Source organism: Oryctolagus cuniculus, chromosome 2 (genome assembly GCF_964237555.1).
Source record: "Oryctolagus cuniculus chromosome 2, mOryCun1.1, whole genome shotgun sequence".
Taxonomy (NCBI): Eukaryota; Metazoa; Chordata; class Mammalia; order Lagomorpha; family Leporidae; genus Oryctolagus; species Oryctolagus cuniculus.
Window position 1 is genome coordinate 199,669,610 of NC_091433.1, and position 18,695 is coordinate 199,688,304.

The following is an 18,695-nucleotide window of genomic DNA, read 5'->3' on the forward strand; positions in this document are numbered from 1 at the left end:
CCAAATGCCTGCTCCAGTTATCTTTATTTTAAAATGAATAAGCGATCATGGAAGTTGATGGGAAGACTGGAATTTGGTCACAGAGCCTGGTAGGCCAGGTGTGTGCATCCCACAGCCCCAGTGCTGTGCCTCCTGCAGCCACACTCATGGGCCTGAGAGCACAGTGTGAGTGCAGGTTGGAGAGCGGGGCCCTCACTTGGACAACAGGACTCTGCACTCCACCATCTGGGGCAAGATGAGAAACTTGTGCAGGAATTAAGTTCTGGAAACGAGCTGTGTGACCCGTAGCTGCATTCTCACATCCTGGAGCATTTCGCAGGAAATCAGACACTTCCCACACTGCACACGTGCTCCCTTCTGGGCTGGGTCCTGGGCATCCTGGATTTAGAAACACATATTATTGTGCAGTCACACTCCAACCAGATTCAATTAGGCTGATAGGAGGTTTGTCTGTCCTTAGAGCAGGACAGCTGGTTGGTGTGGGGGGCAGTGGTCTGGGCTTGGCTGGCAGGGGAAGGAAGTCACAGCTTTATTCTAGCTTGGCTTCAGAGAGCCCTTAGGACATCCCATGTGCATGAGGAGGGCTGAAGATTTACCCTGATAGACACATAGTCTGCCTCTTACATGGGTTCACGTCATTGTGTAGCAGACAGAAGAGACTAGGATAGCAGAGGGCTTGTTGGAACTCATTTCTTGTTTGCCAACATTTTATTAAGTCAGGGAGTTGATGTTTTCTTATTGTGAGAATTCTTTTATTCATTCAGCAAATATTTATTGAATATTGTTTGCTAACTTTCTGGATTCATCATTGAACAAAGCCAAAGTGTGTGTCCCCCTGGAACCTGTGTTATGCTGAGACCAAAAGAGCCAATTACATATGTGATTACTATGGAAATTGCACAGCACACACATGTACTTAATAAGTAAATCATACAGCACACACATGTACTTAATAAGTAAATCATACAGCACACACATGTACTTAATAAGAGAATTGCACAGTACACCAGAAGATGATGGTTGCTGGGACTCTGGGGGTTCTTGTGGTTTTAAAGGAGGAAGGTGGCTCTGGAGGTGGTGTGGTCATGGGTGGACAGCAGGTACACCATGTGGGCAGTAGAGGAGCCAGCTGGCTGAGACAGAGTGTAAGCTGGGAGTGGTGGTGGTGGTGGTGGAAGAATCAGAGGGCTTGGGCATGACACTGAGCATCCCTCACATGGCACTGGAGGATGTAGGCAGCTTCGCCCACAGGAAGCCAGGATCCGCGCTGGGCTTAAGCAGACAAAGGGGCATCAGGCTTGGGTTGAGAAGGGACAAGGGAGGCAGGAATCCATGAGATGTCACATGCTCAGGCTAAGTTTCTGTGGCCTTGAGAATTGCATTCTGTAGATGTTTTGAATGTACAGCCATTAGGATTTCCTAAAGGATTAGATTTGAGGAGAGAGGAACAATATTAATGATTAATTCAAAATATTTGGCTATACAACTGAGAGATGGTACAAGGAAGGGTGAGTACGTCCATGTCTTCCTTCCTCTGCCGTAGGTAAGGTCCAGCAGCTCCGTCGAGTGAATGTGACTGAGAGGAAGCCACCTGTTTCATCTCGGGCCAAGCAGATAAAGCCAGATGACAGCAGTGTCCCTGCTCTAAGACTCTCCTCCCTGTGCAGGGACTCAGAAGCCTAATGCATTGAGTGGTGCTGCTGCAGAGGCTGTCGCCTTGGGTCCTGGGTGGCTGTGGGAGCTGAGCCCTCTGCCGAGCAGCCCTGTGTCCTGTGCTCATACATGCAGGTGACACAGCCTTCATCCTGGAGTCACTGGGGCAGGGTTGTGGCTTATGTGGCATCTGGAAGCTGCATGCAGGAGGCTATAGGTAGAACTGCTTTGGGTCAGAAATTGCAATCTCAGTTTATTTTTTATAATTTTTGCTTATTTTCATTCATTTTTGAAAGGCAGAGAGACAGAGTGACAGAGACAGACAGAAAGAGATCGTTCATCTGCCAGTTCACTCTCCAAGTGTCTGCAACAGCCAGGGCTAGACCATGCTGAAGCCAGCAGCCTGAAACTCAGTCTGGGTCTCCAGCTTTGGTGTCAGTGACCTAGCCTCTTAAGTCATCCCTTGCTACCGCCCAGGGTGTGCATTAGCAAGAGGCTGGAATCAGAAGCGGAACCATTACTTGGACCCAGGCACTCTGATATAGGATATGGGTGTCTAAAGTGGCATTTTAGCCACTGCTCCAATTCCCACCAACGAAATTCGGTTTTGAGCTCAAGTTCTCCATTAGATACCCAAGTATAGACATCAGGCAGGTACTGGGTACAACAACAGAAGTTTGGAAGAAAATGCTCCACCAAAAGATACTGCTTAGCAGATAAATGGAATTATTTTTAGTTTAAGAAGCTTTCTAGAAAGCAATCCACATAGAATGAAATTAAGTAGGGAAAACTATTCATGGTAAAATGATGCAGTGCTTTTAAGTTTAGGTTGCTGAGCCCATTGTGCCAGTGTCTTTTCTGTGCACTGGGAGGCTTAGGAAGTTTCTGAGGCAGCTGACCTTAGTGCAGTGCCCTGGGGGCTCCACTCTATGCACTGTGACAGGACTGACACCGCTGGAAACCGTGGTCTCCATGAAGAGGACCCCCTGTGGGTTTGGGTGTGGGAATCCCTTCAGAGTTACAGCGTGCAGTTTCCGCTCTGAAGGGCGTTTCATTTTCAAAAGCCACCTGTGTAAATAATGCATCCTGCCTACCACGGCCGACACACCGACAGCTAGAGTGGGATGAGTGTGTTCTGAGAAGGCCAGATTCCCCTGAGGCTTTGTTTCCGAGGAAGTGTGTGGAACCGAATGAGAAGACTGTCAGTCAACAAATGCTTTCCTAGAAAATCTCAAAAAATTACAAAGTAACTTTTCTTGTAAATGAAGTTAAATATAAAAATAAATTTTACAAGTGGAATATTGAGAATGCACAGCACACAACACACTGTGTATGTAGGCAACGGGCGTCCAGTCCGTCTTCTAAAGTTTTGTTTCAGAAACATAATAACTATGAGATCTCCCAGCTCCACGTTTCAGAATCCTTCAGCAGTGGCTGGCAGGTGTGGGGCGGCAGGGAACTTGTAGGGTGCTGTGGCCACCCAGGCTGATGTCGGACACAAGGAGCCACCCCTTTGAAGGACTAGAGTCTTCCCTTTGATTGGGAAGATGACAGTGGAAGTCTGAGTCAGCCAATTTGCTTTCATTTTTTAACAGATTTATTTTTTATTTGAAAGGCAGAGTTATAGAGACAGGGGAGAGACAGAGAAAGAGAGATCCTCCATCTGCTGGTTCACTCCACAGATGGCCGCCTTAATGACAGTCCTGCTTGCTGGCTCCCCCTGTACTCAGGGTTTCCACGCAGAGCTCATGTGAGGAGCTCAAAATACTGCACAGAAACAGCATTAGAGAACAGAGAAAGGGGGGCCACTTTACCTGCTGATATTTTAAAGCAACCTATGAGCTCGCTACGTAGCGTGCCTTCCATTCAGCAAGCAGGACTCTCTGCACACAACGAACAGCAGCTACATCAATGGGACGACTGCGTGCAGTTGAAAGCCACTCCTACGTCATTCCAAAGCCTTCGGCTTTCGAGGATCTGGAGTGTTTCTACATGTCACCTGGGCTGGGAGGGCAGCAAGAACAAGCCATGGAAACAGGCCTCCCCTCAGCTGCTGGAGAGCCAGCAGGTGCTGTGGCACAGCAGGCAGAGTTGTGTCATGCCAGCACCGTGTCTCTACACTGTTTCCTCAGTAAAGCCTTATAAGGTGGCCACCTTATTCCTGACAGCAGTTTGCTCGCCTCTCTGCAAGTGATAAAGAATTTTAAAGCAGGTTAGGGAACTCCTGGGAGAATCAGAATGAAATAATTATTTGTCAAATATAAATGAATGAAGTCCTTTGAATCCTAGTAACTGACATGTTGTACCTAATCTAGTGGATTCTTCCATTATTTTAGAGCAAGAAGTAGAATAAACACAGCATTGCCTGTCTACAGCCACTGCTGATAGGGACGTAAATGAGCACATCTCTGGCCTTAAGGAGCCCCAAGGCTGCAGGCATGTGTGTAGGCTGCATGCCGTGGGCCTTAGACACTAAATGGCAAGCAACTTGCTCTTTCTCTTTGACTTGTTGCTAAAACAAAAAGTCTTTAAAAATGCAGAAAGGAAATTTGAAAACATTGTTCCATTTAATAAATCAAATATACATAAATAAGACCAGGATTTATAACTGGCCTAAAGTATAAAGTAGCCAGTTCCTATCTCTACATATCACAGAAGTTCTACCGCTGCAGTGACTATGATAGGAAAAGCATATGGTGTCTCCTTCTCTAGCCAACAACAAGCAGTATTTTTCTGGAGACACTGCAGGGTAGCCGGGCTTAAGTAACACTGTTCATCTCTTGGCAAAAGTCCAGTTAAGACAGAGGTTTTTTGCCTGGGCCATGGGGACAAGCTAGTCATTTGTTTTTCAACCTTCCTTGAGTTTAATCTGATAGAAGCTTAAATCATCCGAAAGAAGCTGGTTCTGCAGCATTACCTTGGCTCTGCAGAGAGGCTGTCACGGGGTTGCCATTCAACATGTGCATCTGGACGTGAGGCTCAGAAGAACTGGTCTCCCTAGGGCATTCCTGAGTCTGCCGAGCAGCCCTGAGAAGAGCTTGTGTGTCCTTTGCAGACAGATACTGCATGGTCTCCCTGGACCTCATATCTAGGAAGACTGTAAAAGGATTTCCATTCTACAAACTAAGAGGCTTCCTCACATCACTGGTACATGCTGCTTATTTTCCTGCTCTGTCCCTGTTTTCTCTGCCACTAGTGTCTCTACCTCTCGCTGCCACTAGTGCACTCACCATTAATCCAACCAACAGATGCTTCTGTGGCACCCACCCAGCCAGCTCTGAGGGCTGAGGATATTGGTGGGGTTGTCTTCTGCTGCGGAGGTGCTCCATGCCACTGTGACATCAGGAACTGAGAGACTCGGGCTCTCTGGGTCAGGAAGCACAGCTGCTGCCGCCACCACTGATACTGCTTCTCTTCCTTCCCTTCCCCCTTCCTTTTCCCTTTTCTTCATCAGAAGACACAGGAAGCGCTGAGCTCTTAGCCAGTTGGCAAGGGGCAGAGTTCACAGCAAGTTCAGGGATCCATCCGTGGTGAGGTCTGCAGGTGCGTCCAGCAGATACGGAAGGGCACTCAGGAGCAGAATCCTGCTGCAGAAATGCTGGCCTCTGAATGGGAAATGGCCTGACTGAGTGGGCATTCAGGGTGGACAGAGGTGTGTCCAGCTGGGCCTGGAGTGGGCCAGACCAGAGGAGATGGAGACAGACCCCTGTAAAGCAGCGCTGGGCTTAAGACCTCTCATCTCATGCCACACCCTGGACTCAGTTCTGTCTTCTGGAGATCTTGCTTATCTTCTTTCAAGACTTACCTATTTATTCAAAAGGCATAATGGGGAGAGAGAGAGGGAGAGAGAGAGCGAGTGAGCTATCTTCCATCTGCTGGTTCACTCCCCAAATGCCTGCAACTCCCAGGGCTGGGCAAGGCCAAAGCCAGGAGCTGGAAACTCCATCCACGTCTCCCACATGGGTTTCAGGGACCCAAGTGCTTGATACGTAACTTGCTGCCTCCCAAGGTGCGCAGTTTCAGGAAGCTGGATTGAAAGCAAGAGTGGAACTCAGTCCCGTATTGGAAGTTATACCAGGTGGTGAAGCATGACTTTATCAGTACCATCCTGGAGGTAAAACATGATCACAGCAGTGGCTACCAGAGGTGGACATGGTCTGGTCAGAGCAAAAGTGCTTCCCAGAGTTTTGTGGAACATTCCAGACACTTTACTGGTTGACTTTCAGGAGAGTGTTCTGAGAAAGTGAGCCAACACTTTAGCAGGAAAACACCCAGGAGACCTTCACCAGAGAGCCTGGCCCCCCCACCACCATGCCTCTGCAAATTCCTGTCATCCAACTGGGACAACACTGGGGGAGTTTCTATGGGAAATCATCAGGTACTTACTTCAGAGGCCAATTTGACACCTTCTGACTTGTTTTTGTTTCCTAATCTTAAAAGGTGTTTAAAGGGTACCCATTTTGTTCAGTTAATTATGCAAAAAGATTGCCCTGACCTGGTTAAATCCCCGTACCTTTAGGTCTCCAGGGATGGACTAAACAGCTGGTATCTTCACTTCCAAAAGTGTCTTGCATTTAATGGAGCTGGTATTGAGAAGTAAGGTTTATACTGTTTATCTTTTAATCCACTGTCAGGAATGCTAAAGTCCCCTCGTGTATATTAATTTTTTGAAGACTCCTCATGTGCATGGGTTTCAAAATTTTTTTCCATAAAAATAAACTCATTTTTAAATTCTATTTTTCCATATTCACACATCGCCTTCAATATTGTTTTGAAAATATGTTGAGAGAAATAATGAATTTTTATGAAAACAGCATTTGCTCTTACTGTGGCATCACAGTAGCTTCTAGAACAATCTGCAAGAGGGCACCACGCACATGAGGGAGAGATGAGCTCTGACTTTGTGTCTGCTGGAGCCTGAGTCCCACTGTTACACACTCAAGTCTAACACAGGAGTGGAACCAGTGCTGCTTTAAGCAAGACTGTTTCAGAAACCGCATGAATCAGGAGAATTTAATTCCCATGACTTATGGGGCTCCAGGGTTTATGATAATATCACTGTGATGTGTTGTTTTGAGTTGAACCAACTGATGACTGGATATGGAAACTTCCTTAAACTGTGGAAAGGGAAGCAGACAACATTCGAGAATTGTATTCCAGTGGGATTCTCTCCTTACCAGTTTGTTATCCTCTTCTGTTTCTTCCTCCTTCCCCAAACCCCAGACGATGAATGGATGGGGGTGCATCGGAGCTCAGTCCTTCCCCCACCCCACAGACGCTCGGATACTTCAGAGTCATGTCTCCAGAGAACCATTGATACTTTTAAAAATAGGACCAAGGCAGAGTCAGTTTCCAGAAAATGCTGCCCTGGACACCTTCCCAGCACAGAGCGTTTCCCCTCGCGTTCTGTAGCTTTCCCTGCCCTTCTGCTGTGAGAGAGGGTGTCGGGTTCAATGCTGTGATGTGTGTTCCCTAACATCACCCGTCCCACCCCTTGCTGCGTGGAAATCGCTGCCATGGGCATCAGGTTTGTGTGATAAACAGCACAGGGGGATCCTGTTTCTGGAAGGCTCCCGCTGCCATAAGAACAGCCTTGTTTGAGCACATCTGCAGAAGTTTCACTTATAAATTTAAATATGAGAAGTACAGTGGATAACTTCACAGCAAGAAGTCTGTAGGTCCTTACAGCCTGGAGGGTCCCCACGTGCAGAGAATCTGGTAGGCACAGGCCCTGCTGGTTGGAATAAATGGCCTGCTTCCACTTCACCACAGCGTTGTTATCCCAAGAAACCCTGGCAAACAGTGGCACCTGTAGAAGGCTGAGATTAAAGCAAGGAGCACGTGTGGGGAGAGAAACCACTCCATGACTGGCTGGAAGCTGGCATCCAAAGTTAATTAACACCTTGTGAACAGGAGATGCACAAATGCGACTCACTCCACATGTGAGAAGAGCTTGGAGAAGACAGTAGCATGACTGTACTGTGGAGAATTAGTGTGAACAAGTATTTGGTGAGAGAAGCCATGAATTATCTCATTTAAGAAAACAGTTACCAGTATATTTCCCAAAATTATGTCTGTAGGAAATGGTAAGTGCTGCTCTAGATCAGCAGGAAATGGGAGGTTCTTAAATAGTATTAGGGTGTTTATTCTAAAATGTCAAGTTCTAAGCCATGCACCATGCAACTCAAACAGACCAAATACTGTCTAAGATAAAAAGCTGGATGCAGGTACTTTAAAAATTTTTTGTGACAAATGGATGCGAACAATTCTGAAATCCATGCACAATGGGAGATGCCATGTGACGTTCCCCCTTGCCTCGTCTGCCAGCCAGCTCAGCCTCTGCCTGCCTCTGCATCCACCTGGGATCTACCCACCTCTACTGATGCGGTCATGTGGTTCGGAAAGGACACCACTGTCTGTTCGGGAAGAGACTTCTTTGTGCAGGTGGGTGTGTGCCATTCAGTGTCAGAGAAGGTTGCTGCAGGAGGGGTGGCAGAGTCAAAATACAAATGCCTGTGTTATTGAGAAGTGTGCCCGGGCATCCCCCTGGAGAGGCCATCCTCACCCTCCCTCGCACCATCAGTGCATGATGGCGTTCATTCCCGTGCCCTGACAGCACAGGGGCAGGCCTAGCGTTGGCAAGTGGATGAGGCGAGGGTGGTGTCATCTCAGTGCAACTACACTGTGTTTCTCAGGCTGTGAGTGGGCTTTGAACACCTTTTCTCCCTGTAAGCTCCGTTTCTGTCCTTTTTCTCCCTAACAGCTGCGTGGAAAAATGGATTACTACCCTAAAATGAACTTTCCAAATGTAGTGCACTTTCTTGGCTTCTGTTTTTGGAATGTTCACACAGTTGTGCAACCCTCGTCACTGATCACCCTTTCACTGTGCCTCCTGTCTGCGGAGCTACATGTCCTGGGCGTATTGTACCGTCTCTTTGATGCTTTGACTTTACAACCCTCTGTCTTCGGCTTCTTTCTCTTAGCAGAATCTGTGCAAGGTCTGTCTGTGTTGCAGCAGAACTGAGTGCTTCAACTTCAGTGTTGCAGAACACTATCCCAGTGTGTGGATGCACTGCATCTTTCATATCCACTCAGCATGTGGCAAACATTTGGTTTGCTTTCACCTTTGGGTATGCGGAGTAACACTTGTATGTGTCAGTAGGCATGTATTCCAGTTTCCTTGAATGTACACTGGAGATTGAATGGTAACTCTATCACCCTGCTCTTTCTCTCCTATTTCCTATTTTGGGTAGGGAGGCAGAATGTGTATTTCCCATTGCTGCCTTTTGAAAGCAAACAGCATGTCTGGTTTTTAAGTTCATAGCTGGAGAGGAATCAGAGATAGAGGAAGTGTGTGTGTGTGTGTGTGTAAGAGAGAGAGAGTAAGAGAGTGTTCTTCCCTCTGCTAGTTTACCTCCCAAATGATTGCAACAGTAGGTCTGAATCAGGCCAAAGCCAGGAGTCAGGAACTCCTTCCAGGCCTCCTACATGGGTGGCAGGGGCAAGGAACATTGTCTGTTTTTTTTTTATTTGAGAGAGAGAGAGAGAGAGAGAGAGAGAACGCTTCCATCTGCTGATTCACTCACCTAGATGGCCACAGTGGATGGGTCTGGCCAGGCTGAAGCCAGGAGCCTGCAACTCCATCCAAGCCTCCCACATGGGTGCAGAGGCTCACATTGGGCCATCTTTCTCTGCTTTCCCAGGTGCCTTAGCAGGGAGTTGGATCAGAAGCAAAGCAGCTGGGACTCCAAGTGGCTCCCATATAGGATGTTGGCATCACAGGCAGTGACTTAACCCACTGTGTCATAATGCCAGCCTCTATTATTAAAGGTATATCTGTGTGTGTGTGTGCATGTAAACAAACAAAATTAGTGATAAGGAAGGGTTCCAGGAAGTTTTTGCCAAAAAACAACAGAGAAAACAGAACACTTTACATCAGATTCTTTTTTTAAAAAAATTTATTATTATTTTTTTAATTATTTATTTACTTGAAAGAGAGAAGGAGAGGCAGAGAGAGAAGTCTTCCATCCACTGGTTCACTCCCCAAATGGCCGCAACGGCTGGAGCTGAACCAATCCAAAGCCAGGAGCCAGGAGCTTCTTCCGGGTCTCCCACATGAGTGCAGGGGCCCAAGGACTTGGGCCATCTTCTACTGCTTTCCTAAGCTGTAGCAGAGATCTGGATCGGAAGTGGAGCAGCCAAGACTCAAACCAATGCCCACATGGGATGCCGGCACTGCAAGCTGCGGCTTTACCTGAAGAACCCTAAAAATCAAACCAAGATGGAGTGACCTAAGCCAATACCATTAAAATCAAGAAGTTATCTTTGCCCCAAATAAAATTAAAGTTTAAAAATTATAGCCCTAAACTTTTTCCCCCAAAGCTAAAATTAGGTGCAGCTATAAAAATAAGGGACCCTATGCTTAGCTAGCTGTGACACTTGTGCCTGGCTGTGCTAAGACCTAACCCAGTTTGTATGCCTCCTAATACTCAAATAACGGTGTGGGAAGTGGAACGCCGCTCTCCCACCAGGGGAACGAAGGGAGTGAGACATCGACCCACTCAGGGTGAACAAGATGGCGCTGGCAGGGAAAGGAACTGCTAAAGAAGTAAACAACAAAATGGCAACAAGGTGCATGCCTCCCATGTGATCCCATAGCTGATTGGATAGAAGACGCATGCCTTTCACATGATCAGCTCACAGATTGGACTGCTGTGTGCATGGACTCTATAGTGCTTTTGATTGGTTGCTGCTGGTATATAAACCGTGTGGCTTTGTGCTGGGGGCGCTCTCTGGACTCCCGAGTTCAGGAGGCCTGTCTGCGCAGATGCCAAATAAATCCTCTTGCTTTTGCATCAGCTGGTCTGGACTCTGAGTCTTTGGGGTGTGCCTCTCGACGTGTTAGCATCCTCACTCCGAGGGTCTAACATACCCACTATGCCACAGCGCTGGCCCCCATCAGATAAAATGCATAATAGAAACATTAAAATTCATTTGGTGGAATTTAGAATGGGGGTAATTGAAAGGAAATAAACGTTGCCTACCCTGAATGACTAAAAATAGGCCTGGAATTTCAGGTAGCTAAGTGCCTTTGCACAGCATTGTTGAAAACACAGACATATGCAGTGTCAGTCCACACCATCTGACATGCTCTCTGAATGCCTGACTGCCCATACCCTGACTAGGCAGTCCTGACACTGACACCATCATGAGCTGGTTTGCTGTTGCCAAAGCAGAGACAGAGGTAAATGCGCAAACCCAGAAAATGGTTGATGTGTGATCCAATTTAAACAGATGAGTTCTATAAAACAAAACAAAACAGGGGAGGGGCTGGCACTTGCCCTGGCAGTTAAGACACTGGGATGCCCATGTCTTTATCAGAGTACCCAAGTTCAAGTCCTGGTTCTGCTTCAGGTTCCACCTTCCCTCTAATGCACACCCTGGGAGGCAGCACTGATGGCTCAAATGGGTGGGTTCCTGCCCTGACCCCTGGCTTTGCCCCCAGAGCAGCTCCAGGCATTGCAAGCGTTCAGAGGATGAACCAGTGGATGGGTGATCTTTGTTGTCTCTCTGACTTACAAATAAAATAAACAAATAAATACAAATTTTAGAAAACGAAAATGGGGGAACAAAAATAACTGAGTTTTCACTTTGTATTCTTAGCCAGGAATTGTATCCTGCAAACCCATAAGTTTTCCTTTGCTATCTCAGCCTGTTTCTGTAAAACAGTGTAGTCTGCAGCCTCTCGGCTGTTTTGTTACCATTTCTGTGTCATTTTCAACATGTTTTTGTGAAAAGCATTAAAACTACTCAAACCACACACTCCGGGAGAATCAAGGCACCTTTACTGTGTGAGGGACTGATTAGGGATTCTTGTGCTGTGCAAGGGACCCACCCAGCACTTAGGCTCTTAGCACCCACGCATGTGCTCCCACGGGACTGGGCTGTGTCCCTCAGTTCTGTCTCAGCCACCCAGTGTCCAGTTCTCATGATCGAAGGCTCTAAAGACATCGCATCTGACAGCCCCAAGAGTTCCGAGGCCCACAGCCTTGGCCCCCAGTGCTGGGCAGACTGCTCGCTAGCCCAGCACCGGGTCCAGCAGTGCCTCAGGGAGCTACACACCCTCCTCGGGGAACTGAACTGAAATGGGGCTGCCAGCCCAGCCCACGTTTGTCCTTCAGCCAGGAGACACTCCCTGCTGGAGGCTCTGCTGCTTAGACCCATGGCTCGGGGCCGGCGCTGTGGTGCAGCGGGTTAACGCCATGGACTGAAGCGCGGCATCCCATGTGGGCGCCATCGCCTGCCCAACACACCAGACACACCACACACCGCACACGTGACACAACACACACCACATACCGCACACACCAGACACACCACATCCCGCACACGCCAGACACACCACATCCTGCACACGCCAGACACACCACATACCGCACACGCGACACAACACACCTCACACACACACCCCACACACTGCAAAAAATACACTTCACACACCACACACTACAGATTCCACACACACCTTATCCACTGCACACAACACACACTACAAACACCACACACTTCACACACTGTACACAACACACGCCTCACACAACACATACCACATACCAAACACACCACACATTCCACACACAACATACCACATAAAGCACACACAACACATGACACACCAAATACTGTACACACCACACACAACCTACTTCACACAGCACATACTTCACACACCATACACCTTACATACTACACTTTTCACACATACCTCACACACAACACACCTCATGCAACATACTTCACATACCACACACACTACACATTCCATACAACATACCTCACCACACGTGGCACACCACAAAAACCACACACCTCACATACCACACACCTCAACACACACCACAAAAACCACACACTACAGACAATATACCTCATACAACACACACCACATACCACACAAAACACCACAAAAACCACACACCTTACACGCTACACACCTCACACACCACACATACCATACACCTCAAACTGTAGGACCCCAAAAGCGGTGTCCTTTTGTGACGACCCCAGAAACACAGACTCCAGACCAGACGATGCAAAAGAACAGGAGGTAATTTTATTTCATTTGCGCAAATGGGCCCTCTACTGCTGCAAGCAGCAAGCAAGAGAGAGGAGCCCCGAGCAGCTATCTCACACAGCTTTTAAAGGGCAAAACCACAAAATTAACATACTATAGGCTGGCGTAAGTTCATTGGATAATTTTCAGTAGCGGGCCTTGTATGGCAGTCTAAAAGTGGTAATGTCGGTGGAAAAGTACTAGGTCAAAGGGATACATTAGGGGAGAGGGTCTCTAGGAGAGAGGAATAGGTTGCTACGTGCCTTGCAGCTTTCTTTGTTAACCTTGAGCAAGTGTAGGGAAGGGGCTTATCTACAAGGCAGGTGTTCTGTGTATCTCTGGTTAGTAGCTGACTGCTTTCTCTGTGAACCGGTTTACTCCCCATTTCCCAAGGCTGTCTCTGGAACGGTTTGTCTCAGGAGCCCCATTTTTTTTTTATTAAGGCTACTTTTATGGTGGCTCACAGCCGCTTCTTTCATTCCCCCATTTTCTCTTTGAACTAATTTTAATCCTAAAATTGTGTGCCCATTAATGAGGGGTTTCAATATGGTCACTGGTGGCCAGGGCTTGATACTGTTGTGTGAGGACTAATGCCTGTACGGTGGACAGCCTATCCCTAACAAACTGGAGTAATCGGCATCTTCGGTTTCGGTATCTACATCCCGAGGGAAGATTGTCTCTGACCGGACCCGTTGGATTCAGAGGGATGCTGTCCTGATCGGGTAGATCCCAGGTATCTAGCCCCAGGACCATCTGGCATACGTCTGGGTGGAGAGAAGGCCACCACATCCCTGGGACCCGAGTGTCGCTGGTTGACCAGGCCACGCTACCCCAGGGGGAGATCACTTCCCAGGTGAGCTTTTGCAGAGTATGGGCGTTTGAGAGGGACGAGCTGGATAGGGTGAGACTAGGGTGAGTCATAAGCAATACAGGCGACAGGCTAATGATTACAAACATTAAGCAGTTTTTAAAAGTCTTATCTTGAAGGGGTTTTGAGTGCGCTAGAGTGTCCATCTGGCTGAGTCGTCCGCAGGGCCTTCTCCCTCTGGCAGTGCCTTCTTGACGTGGGAAGCGTGAACCCAGGCCGCAATCCCGTCGACCTTCACTGCAGTGGGTGTCGTCAGCAGCACTGTGTAGGGTCCCTTCCAATGTGGCTCGAGGGTCCTGGACTGATGTCTGCGGACGTACACTGAATCTCCAATCTGGAACGGGTGTGGCACTGTAGGGCACTTGGATTGGTACACTGCCGCTAGAGGTTCCCACACGTGCTTTTGAATCAGCTGCAGAGCTCTCAGCCGGGTCTGCAGACTGGGGGAAGTGACATAAGAGTCAATACTGGGCCCCAACAAGTCAGCTATTGGGGGAGGACCCCCATACAATATTTTATACGGAGTTAACCCGAACGCAGAGGGAGTGTTGCGGGCCCGGAATAGGGCCATTGGTAATAACTCGACCCAGTCTCTAGCGTCGGTCTCCATCATTAATTTGGTTAAGGTCTCCTTTTTTTTGTTCTATTTATGCACTCTACCTGTCCTGAACTCTGGGGTCTGTACGCACAATGCAATTTCCAATCAATCCCCAGTACCTTGGCCACCAACTGACTTACCCGGGAGACAAAGGCCGGCCCATTATCAGATCCCAGTACCTTAGGCAGGCCAAACCGCGGAAAGATTTCTTCCAAGATTTTCTTGACCACCACCTGCGCTGTTTCCTTCTTTACCGGAAAAGCCTCTGTCCAGCCGGAAAAAGTGTCTACAAATACTAGGAGATACTTAATTCCATACCTACCGGGACGAATCTCGGTAAAGTCCACCTCCCAGTTCGTTCCCGGGCGTGCCCCTCGCATCCTTGCTCCCTCTGGTACTTTAATACACTTTGGATTTACTTTTGCACAAGGAACACAGGATTCTGTCGCTTGTTTTGCTAATGAGTCCAGTCCTATTATGAAATAGGTTAGTTCCTCTCTGTCCAGTAGGGCCTTTAACTTTTTATGTCCCAAGTGGGTCCATCTATGGAGGTCTTTTATGAGGTCCTTGGCTTCCTTTCTCGGCAATACTGTTTTTCCCTGGATCTCCCAGACCTTACGCTGGTCGTTGTACGCGCCTCCCAGTCTTTGGATAGCTGTCACATCTTGCTCCGAATATGACTACCCAGGGTTATTTGAGGTTTCAGATGACTGCGTTACCAGAGTGACGCTGTCCAGGGCTCTTGTTCTAGCTACCTCATCCGCCATTCTATTCCCCTTGGCCACTGCATCATCTCCTTTCTGATGACCTGGGCAGTGGATGATGCTCACTTTCTTAGGAAGGTGGAGGGCTTGTAGGAGGTCTAGGATCTCCTGCTTATTTTTAATGTCCTTGCCCCCTGAGGTTAGCAACCCTCTCCTCCGATATATTTCTCCATGTATATGCGCAGTGGCAAAGGCATAACGGCTGTCTGTATAAATATTTACTCTCCGATTTTCAGCGGCACGAAGTGCTTGGGTGAGGGCCACAAGTTCAGCCTTCTGTGCCGAAGTCCCTGGGGGCAGAGCAGAGGCCCATATGACAGTTTCCCCGTCAACCACCGCCGCCCCTGCCTTTCTCTCACCTTGGTGCAAGAAGCTGCTCCTGTCCGTATACCAGGTGACTGCGTTTGACAGGGGTAGATTGGTCAGGTCCTCTCGGGTCCCGTGCACTTCGGCTAACACTTGGTGGCAGTCGTGGTCGACTTGTGATTCAGACCCTGGCTCAGAAAGCAGGGTGGCCGGGTTGATCGAGGCAGCAGTTCCATACCGGACCCGTTCAGGGTTGAGCAGCATGGCCTGGTAGTGGGTGACCCTGGCGTTCGAGAGCCATCTATCTGGCGGTTGGCGGATGACGGCCTCGATGGCATGGGGTGCCACTATGGTGAGTGGTTGCCCCAAAGTCAATTTGTCTGAGTCTTTCACCAAGACGGCCACAGCCGCAATCATGCGGAGGCAAGGGGGCCACCCCGAGGCGACACTGTCCAGTTTCTTTGAAAAATACGCCACAGGTCTTTTCCAGGGCCCCAAATCCTGAGTCAAGACACCCTTTGCCATCCCCCTTTTTTATCCACATAGAGGGTAAAGGGCTTAGCGGGGTCTGGGAGGCTTAATGCAGGGGCCTCCAAGAGGGCCCGTTTTATTCTGTCAAAGGCTAATTGTTGTTCCCTTCCCCAGATAAACGGGGAATTTGTCCTGGTCAGGGGGTACAGGGATGCTGCCATCTCCGCAAAACCCGGTATCCAGAGGCGGCAGAGACCGGCGCTGCCCAAGAACTCCCTGAGGTGACGAGCATTTTTAGGCGGCGGGATGAGCGCTACGGCCTTTTTCCATTCCTCAGTCAGCCACCTCCGACCCCCTCTAATACGTAGCCCAGGTAGGTCACGCGTTGGGTGCAAAGTTGGGCCTTTTCCGCGGAAGCCCTGTATCCTAGCTCTCCCAGCCTACAGAGTAGGGCCTCCGTACCTCTGGTGCAACCCTGCTCAGTCTCTGCAGCTAACAATAGGTCATCCACGTATTGTAGGAGAGTCAACTCTGGGTGGCTTACCCGGAAGTCCGCCAAGTCCTGGTGTAGGGCTTCATCAAACAGCGTAGGGGAGTTCTTGAACCCTTGGGGAAGCCTGGTCCACGTTAGTTGTCCCGAAGACCCAGTCTCCGGGTCTTTCCACTCGAAGGCAAAGAGAGGTTGACTCTGGGGACTCAGTCTTAGACAAAAGAAGGCATCTTTCAAGTCAAGCACTGTATACCAAGTTCGGGTCGGGGGCAGGGTGCTCAACAGGTTGTATGGGTTAGGGACTGTGGGGTGAATGTCCTCAGCCCTACGGTTTACTTCCCGTAGGTCTTGCACTGGCCTGTAATCATTAGAGCCAGGCTTTTTGACTGGTAACAAAGGGGTGTTCCAAGGTGACCGACAAGGTCTCAATATGCCCAGTTTTATCAGTCTCTTTATGTGTGGTCGAATTCCATCCTTCGCCTCCGCAGCCATAGGGTATTGGCGGATTGATACGGGAGTGGCCGTGGGCTTCAGGTTTACTATCACTGGGGGCTGTCTGATAGCCAGCCCTACTCCTCCCGTTTCCGCCCAAGACTGGGGGAATTTAGTAAGCCATTCAGATGTTACTTGGGGCTGAGCTGATAGGGGGCTCTTGTGAAGGCAGTGTTCGTCTTCCGGCTGGAGGGTCAACACATGGAGGGGTTGGCCTGTGGGGCCGACTACTGTGGCTCCCTTGTCTTGGAAATGGATCTGGGCCCCAACCTTTGAGAGCAGATCCCTTCCCAGCAGGGGGTATGGGCAGTCCGGCACTAGTAGAAACGAATGCGTGACCCGCCCTGTTGCCAGGTCGACTTTATGCTCAGTAGTCCATTTGTACAGTTTTCCTCCAGTGGCCCTCTGGACCCATGATGTCTTGGAACTAAGGGGGCCTCCGGCCATTGCGAGGACTGAATGTTGGGCTCCCGTATCGACCAGGAAGGTGACTGGCCGGCCTCCCACTTTTAGAGTTACCCGGGGCTCAGGGGGAGGCGCCTGGCCCTGACCTACCTAGTTGTCATCTTCCAGCGCCCAGACGGGCATCGCTCTCCGCTGGCGCCTTGGCTGTCCTTTGTTCGGGCAATCCTTAGCCCAGTGTCCTCTTTCTTTGCAGTATGCACACTGGTCTCGGTCCAACCGTGGCCTCCGTTTGTCTCCCAGGTCCCTATCTTGTCTGCCTTTTGCCTGCTCTGGTCCTGTGACTGCGGTGGCTAGGATTTTAACTATGTCCTTGTTCCTTTTTTTATCTCTCTGGTCTTCCCTACGTTCCTGTTCTCTGCATAACCTCTCTTCTCTTTCCTCCTTTGTTTTTCTTTTATTGAAAATCTTTTCTGCCTCCTTAACTAGGTCCTGCAGTGTATACCCCTGCAACCCCTCCAGCCTCTGTAGCCTTGTGCGGATGTCCGGGACCGATTGTCCAATGAAGGACATGATTACATCAGCCTGCCGGTCAGGGGCCTGTGGGTCAAAGGGAGTATACATTCTGTATCCTTCCATTAGCCTTTCTAAAAATCCTGCCAGAGTTTCCTCACTACCCTGCACAATCGCACGTACCTTGGCCAAATTGGTGGGGTGCCTTCCTGCCCCTCGGAGCCCTGTCAGGAGAACCTGGCAGTAGAGACGGAGTCGCTCCCTACCCGCTGTCGTATTGAAATCCCAATTAGGTCGAGTCAGCGGGAACACCTCATCAATCTCGTTAGGTAGCTGAGTGGGGCGGCCGTCATCCCCCGGCACACTTTTGCGGGCTTCTGTGAAAACCCGCTGCTGCTCTTCCGTGGTCAGGAGGGCCTGTAAAAGCTGCTGACAGTCATTCCAAGTGGGTTGGTGGGTTAGTAATAAACATATGTTGCATTTTACTCTTAAGTTTATCAATAACAGACTCTATATATGGCACATTGTTAGTAATGCTAAAATAACATCCCTCAGGTACAGATTTACAACTTATATGATTTTTTTAACAGCGAGTAATTGTTAGCTGCATGGCTTAAAAGCACTCCTGAGTGAACTTGATCCAATTCTTTGGCTATATTGGATAGCACAGTAGCAGTAAGATTGATTGCTTTGGTGACCAAACATGTAAGCCTTCATAGTCCACGATTATTTCCAAAAGCCAGTCCAGGAACACGACTACTGATACAGCCATGGCAAGGGCAGTGTCCTCTCCTATTAGGATGATTGTTATTGTAGTCTTCAGGTAAAGCACACCGCCAACACACTCTATCCGCTGCTGTAAATACAGATGTTAGCATCGGGGCCACACGGCCCAGGGAGCAATTGCGGAAATTATCAGAGGCTAATGATGTAAAGGCATGTTGGTTACATAGAAAAACCCATCCCTTAGGAGTCCATGTCCCATACCAGTACTGGATCAGGTCCATTCCATTGATTGGTGATAG

At 48.9% G+C, this 18,695-nt stretch overlaps 1 protein-coding gene across 1 annotated transcript; it reads right to left on the reverse strand.

The window, feature by feature from the left end:
* Positions 1–12,746: 12,746 nt before the first annotated feature.
* Positions 12,747–18,442, reverse strand: LOC103351067 (uncharacterized). The gene is given in 5 exon segments (XM_070069525.1): positions 12,747–14,453; positions 14,456–15,838; positions 15,841–16,137; positions 16,140–18,180; positions 18,374–18,442. Coding segments are annotated over 5 exon segments (3,831 nt in total). The 3' UTR covers positions 12,747–14,412.
* Between the last annotated feature and the right edge of the window lie 253 nt (positions 18,443–18,695).